Raw genomic sequence first — 6,560 nt, 5'->3', positions numbered from 1 at the left:
TGCAATTTGAAGGTAATGTTTATTTAGAGAATGGAAGAAATCTGAACAATAAAGCAGCTTTTTCTCTTCCTTTGAGCACCTCATTTTTGGAGCAAAGTACACTATTACACTATTTCCCAATCCCTTTGAGGAAGACAAGTGGATGAAGCATTCTTGGCTTGCTTCCTCCTGTCCCCTACTTACCTTTAAACTTTCTCTAAAGGTTGCAATTACTGAGAAACTGCAGAACTGACCTTACCAAGAAATGCACCTCTGGGAAGACAAAGCAGCAGAGACCACACACAACCACATAATGCCATTCTCTTAAAGCAAAATATGGCTGGAAAAGTGACATCACAGCAGCCTCCTAGAGCAGGGCTGCTTTCTGAGCCACCTTTGGTGGTTTTGGGGACAAGAATCCATTTGTTGTCCTGGTTATCTCTGCAGAACACAGGGCTGGGGAGCAGAGCTGCCCTGTGACCCAATTAATGCAGCCCTGAAGTCATGTGGGCTCAGCCTCAGCTACAAAACCCTGCTGAAGATGACATGAACCACACTTGACCCCACAGAATTTGTTACTGATGGTGATAAGCAGAGATAGCCTACATTTATTTTGCAGATTCAAGCAGAATTTGGAGGGCCATGGGAAAAAAAAAATGTTCTAAATTGGACATGTTTGAGAAATACTGAGTCACAAGTTTCAAGCTGCACAAGGTCATTTCTGCAGTTTCTTTTTTCAAAGCAAACCCTAGATTTTATTATATAAAACCAGTGTTGGCAGCACTCAGAATATGCAGTCTTTTTTAGCAAAGCCCTTTGCAGCATGACTGTGGTTTCAGTCTTGGAGAAGCCTGCAGATGCTACTGCTTCTACTTTAAGAAGAGAATTAGCTTTATATTGCAAAATATTTAATAGTTTTCTGTTCAAATGAAATGAAACAACAAAATAGTTATACAATTTTACTAGTTTATATTTCAATTCATAAAGTATACACACTGCAACTATGCTACCACAATGTCCACGCATCTAATATTGATGGAGTTACAGTATTTTTTTTTTTTGGTATTAAACAATAGAGATAATGTATGCAGTTAAGGAAAAAAGCTTGGACATAGCATGTTCTATCTTGTAGTTACAGAGTACATTAGCTAGCATTAGTACAGTAAACAAGAAAAAGTTAGAAATACAAAATAAACCAAATATCTTTATATACAAACCAGTGCCTCTTATTGTTACCAGCTTATACTCACACTGCACACAAAATTTATCCACTGATGCAATAGATACTTCAGCATAACACAAACCATTATAAATTAAAAAAATTACAAGGTGCAAAACTCCATTCTACAGCTTTCTGGTGAGAACTCAATACAATCCAAGGAATGAGAACTCCAAGCACGTTTAGCACCTATTAGTGCAACTGCATCGAGCGTGAAAAATGACCTACACCACCTCAGAGCTACAGGGAGGCCAGCTGGACAGCTGGAGATGCTCGCAGCTACACTCACGCTGTGATTTTTGCCTCATATATATCTCAGTTTATTGTTTCTTTGTCCCATTCATACCTATGTGCAAAACTAAAACCTGGGAGCTCTGTCGGAGCTCCGCAGAAGGCCTGCTACAGCCGGGTAAAAACAAACAAACAAAAACAAAACAAACCTGACAAAACCCAGACAGACTCCATTGAATGTCAGACCATCCACATCATCCATACTCTCAGCAGTCCTGGTGCTGGGCATTTGAATGCTGCTGATATGTGGATCAAACAATATGACACAAGTGAAACGGAAATTTGCCCACAATTCCGATTATTCTTGTCTAGCACTTCGACAAGTCTCCCAGCCTCCGGTGGCGAATTTGTTTGGCAGCCCATGCCAAAAAAGCCCAGAGTTGCATAGAATTGATTAGTAACAGAAAGAAATGCCAAACACAGAGAGATGGATGCTGCATCTACTAAAACAAAGTGGGGTTGCTCGACAGGAATGCTGAAATCATCCCCATTCATAAAGCAAAACATGTCACCTCCTACTCTCCATTTCCTACCTCTGGGGACTGCTTTCTGGCACTGATGTAGTTCTTGATAAGCTTGTATTTTTTTGTTGCATTTTTTCCTTTTTTTTTTTCCTTTTTTTTTTTTAACTTTGTTAGTGACACTTTTCCTTTCAAATAAAATATTAAAAAAGGTTATAACTGTAAAAAAACCTATCATATGTAAACTTAACAATTAGGGTTTGGTAAGTTCTCGTACCTAGTCTGTGAAAAGCCTCCAGCCAGACGCAGAATGGAGTGTTTCTCGGAAGAGCTTCAATCTAGCTACATCACCTGTTAAATATCAGTAGTATGAACATCCCATGTCTAGCAATAAAACCTCTCTTGTGTTTCCATCCTCTTTATCACTGACCTATTGAAATCCTGACATGCTGTGTTTCTATTATATTTACATTCTGGTCCTCTCATGTCACAGAATTAAACATCTGGCCAAGGAAGGCAACAAAAGGTGTTGTGTTAAGAAGGTGTGTTTGACAGAACTGCTTTTCAACAAGTCTCTTTTCCTTGGACTCCAGTCACTGTTTTTATAGAGCTTATTGTTCTGTTGAACCATGTTTTCTTTGCAGCTTGTACTTCATTCAGGGCCAGACCCAAATGGTGCTCCAAATCCTGCAGAGAGAAGAATAATTTCATTAATTTGTTACATATTCACAGCACAAGGTTATAGGAGTTAAACCTAGAAGGCTCTAGAAGATCTACGAACTCTTGGCCACTTCAGAAGTTAAACAAGTCTTACATAAATTAAAAGCAGCACAGTAAGCTGACAAAGAGGAAAAAAAAGCTTTGAAAAGCAAAACAAGACTTGTGTCATTGCCCTCAGTGAAACATTCTGCTTTCTTCAGAACATCCAAACTCTTTAATTCTCTTCCATCCGAGGAGGAGCTATTCCCACGGGAAGTGGACTTTCTACAAACTAATTTTTACCTTTCTGTGAACAAGCTGCACTGACATATCAGTTTTAGGCTAAAAGCACAATGTTGTCATATTTAACAGAAGTACTTCAGGTACCTGGAGCGCTTTGCAATCGTGTTTTAAGAAACATGTCTAACATTTGTCAATGTTACTTCTTCATTTAGCACTGATTGTGAGATAAAGACATGCATGATTCAGTACTCTGTCAGAGCTTGGGCTCCTTCCAAGCAGTTGCAGGAGATCAGGCAGCCAGCACTGCACTGCAGACAGGCAGATGTCTGGAAGCTGTAGTGGCTGCTAAATACAGTTCATGCAATTTCAATTATATTGTCTGCATACAGCAACTTTCAGACGCTCTGTTTGGTTAAATAACCCCTGCAGGAAATAGCAGGTTAGGGTTTCAACCAACAGGATCTGTTCCAATCCCTCTACAACTCTCACACACATTTTTCTAGGAATGCAGACATGCTGTACAGACTACAAAACAAACTTCCAGAGCATTACCTGTATTTTACATTCCGCCTCCACAAGCTGCAGCTTGGTCTGGGCCAGTTCAAGCTCCATTTCCCTCAGCTGGTTCTTCAGGGTTTCCTTCTCCTCATCTGTGTCCTCGTCTGAACCATCCTTGGCAGTGCTGGCAACCTTCACACGGCCTTCCTTATTGAAGAACTGGCGGCAGTGCTCGCAGTCATCCACCTTTTGCTAAAGTAAACAGCTGGCTGTGAGCACAGCTGGGGCTGTGACCAAAGCCTGCTCCTGCCTCTGCCCTGGGAGAGCAGCTCAGTGCCAGAGGAGCCTCTCATGGCAGCTTTTGGGGAGGCACAGCTGGGCAGGAGCTCCTGCCAGCCCCACACTCAGGGCTTTGGAAACACTGCTGTGTTACTTTGCTAAGATAACAGCCTCTGTCCCTCCCCTGTTACTTTAAGGTAAAAGTCAGAGAATCTCTTCCAGAAAAAAAAAACAAAAAAACCCACAAAAAACCCCAGCATCAACATTAGCATGTAACCACTACAGCATGAGAGGGCTCACCTTTTCCCCCAGATCCCCCCCTTGTAATCTTCTATCTGTGGGGACTCTCAACCACCATTTTAGTAATGAAATAAATTGTCTTTGCTGCATGATTTTGCTAAGACTGAAACACTGTAGACTGTGGATCTATCTGGTCTCTTACCCGTATTTTCTCAATTTCAGCTTTATTTGCTGTTTGTTGCTTTTCCAGTCGCTCACTCAGCTGGGAACAAATCTGACAAGCAAAATTATGTTACCAGACCATTTACAAATGTAAATTTCTTCCCACATGAATGCTAAAGCACAAATAAATGCTGCTGCAATATTAACACGGATAGTCTAAGGACTCTTAGAAAACTAGAAAAATTGGGATGCTGCATTAAGCTATCTCACTGTACCCTTTCCCATTCTCTACATATTCTTCTATCCCCACAGGAAAAGGTGCAGTTCCAACATAAGTTATTAACAGTTTGGCCTTGCTAAGGAGCCAGAAAAGGTCAGGAATAGCATGGCCCTTTAGTTGCCTTTGGGAGAAAAGAACAGGCAAGACAGAGTAGTAAAAAAACCCTGATTCATTCCCTAAGACCTGCTATGGGCCTACTAAAGAGACACATGAATTTGCTCCCTTGATACCTTGTGATCGGGAGCTTGAATGCAAAAGCAAAGGCTTGAAAGGAAAAAGGAATCTTTTTCTTTTTTTATTTCTGAGGTGCATTTGACTGACAACAGGAAGGTGAGAGAGAAGCTTTCTTTGGCATGAGGTGAACCTTTGATACCCAAGAGCCCACCTGAACAAGGCTTGGCTGTAACTGAGGCTGTGGTGACTGCTGATCTACAAACACCCACATCAGGGGCTAACAGGACTGACCAATTCAGGATCTTGGCCAAAGAAAATACAAAACCAGCCACAGGATTCCCGTTTAGAACAGCTGAATTGTGTCCTCAAATGCATGGCACAGATGACACTGATTTCCAGAAATCTCCTAAAATACCTGAAAGCCTTGTACTTTGACAGCAACCCACATCATCAGGAAGTTGTACTTACCTGTTTGTAGTCACCAATAATAGAGCTGTTCTTTTTGATCTCTGACTCTGCCTTGTCTAGTTCCCTACGACACATTTCCTTCAGCTGTACAGAAAAAAAAAAAAAAACAGCAAAGAAAGGCTTTATATAGTTGCAGTTTGAAAAATACCCAGGTGGCATTTCTTCCTTCTCCTTAACCTCACTGCTCTGCTTTACCAAGGGTCCAGCTCAGGCAGGGAAGAGCCAGGCTTTGGTGGCCTTCACTGACAGAACAGTGTGCTAGCAAGGAAAGGCAGGATTCAAAAAGTGCTGACAGCTGAAGTCCTGCATTACCTCTCTGTGCAGCATCTGGCACAGGCTGTGACTTTGTGATTTCAAGTTAAAAATTCCCCACCCTATGAAGCACCTGGCAGGAAAATGCCAAATTCTGCTTTGCTGACGTCCTTTACACCGCAAAAAAGGGACAAACATGACTTAGAACATTAAGCCCTTCCCACACTTGTCACTTTTTATTTTTATCATTTCTGTACTGTACAGAACAGTGAGAATGACAGAAATGCCCCAACCTGAGCAGATTCTTCCTCCAGGCGCCTCTTTTCTTCTTCTGCATCAATCAGTTTCTGTTTGGTCATCAGCAGCTCCTTATTCAGGGCATCTGCCTTCTCCTCTGCCTGAAACACAGAGTGGAGGCTGAGCAGAGGCTTCCCTGCTGTGCCTCCACCAGGACAGAGCCAAGAGTGCAGCCATTCCTGTCTTATTAAGGTTTAGTTCATTGTTATTAAGAACAATAAAACTTTATTCTGAAAATTATTTTTCTAAAACTTCCCATCTGCAATAGCAATGCAGCAACACATCAAAATTAATGATGTGTACCACTAAACTCCAGCCCTCCAAAATGCCTCCTTCAATTCAGTGATTAATTTTAGCAAGGCTGGAGCTGCTAAAGAAATCCAACACCAGAAATAAGTTTCATTTTCTTGTCCAGTCTGGAAGTTGACCAACACATTCTGAAGACAACCAAAGGCACAGAACAGCTCACAATGTGCAAGATCAATAAAAGATTATAACCAGCTCAGACCTAAGTTTAACTTGCAAATTCAATCTTGCAATGAAAACAGAATTAATGAAAAATGCCTCTGGAACATTTAAAAAGCCCCCAGAACTCTCTGACACTTCCCAATGGATGTGACACCATCCCAGAAAATACTGCATGAAAAACCTGAGCTGCTGAAGCAAACCTAAGTCAGGCCCTTCTCTCCTTCCTCCTTAAGGGAAAGAAATGTCCCAGCAGAAACCAACAATCCCTTTTTACTGCAGTTTTTTAAGTATAAAAATATATTGTTGAAAAATTTCAAGCTCTTTATAAACCACTAAAACTCTGCAAAGTTAAGACATCTTTTCCTGTCTCATACACACAACACAGCCCTTCCCAATAGGTGTATGGATCCTACATAAAAATAGATCAATAACTCAACTGATATATAAAATCTTCAGAAAGTAGCTGTACCAATTCCCTTCAAAGGAAGAAAATCAAAAAGTGAATTTTAGTCCCTTAAAGTCCTGCTGATCCTTTAAAACAGACTGCAAA

The 6,560-nt window shown here is 41.1% G+C and overlaps 1 protein-coding gene across 3 annotated transcripts in view; it reads right to left on the bottom strand.

Moving 5' to 3' along the window:
- RABGAP1 (RAB GTPase activating protein 1) overlaps positions 1-6,560 on the bottom strand; it is a 63,697-nt gene continuing 57,137 nt past the window's right edge. For all 3 annotated transcript variants that reach the window (XM_033077909.2, XM_033077911.2, XM_033077912.2), the window contains 5 exons: positions 5,539-5,643; positions 4,994-5,077; positions 4,112-4,183; positions 3,445-3,642; positions 1-2,637 (listed from right to left, as the gene is read on the bottom strand). In XM_033077909.2, coding sequence (XP_032933800.1) covers positions 2,515-2,637; positions 3,445-3,642; positions 4,112-4,183; positions 4,994-5,077; positions 5,539-5,643 — 582 coding nt within the window. In that variant the 3' untranslated portion in view covers positions 1-2,514. The remainder of the gene's footprint in view (positions 2,638-3,444; positions 3,643-4,111; positions 4,184-4,993; positions 5,078-5,538; positions 5,644-6,560) is intronic.

The sequence above is a fragment of the Catharus ustulatus genome, chromosome 21 (genome assembly GCF_009819885.2).
Source record: "Catharus ustulatus isolate bCatUst1 chromosome 21, bCatUst1.pri.v2, whole genome shotgun sequence".
Classification (NCBI taxonomy): domain Eukaryota; kingdom Metazoa; phylum Chordata; class Aves; order Passeriformes; family Turdidae; genus Catharus; species Catharus ustulatus.
This window is presented reverse-complemented; position numbering and strand designations above follow the sequence as displayed.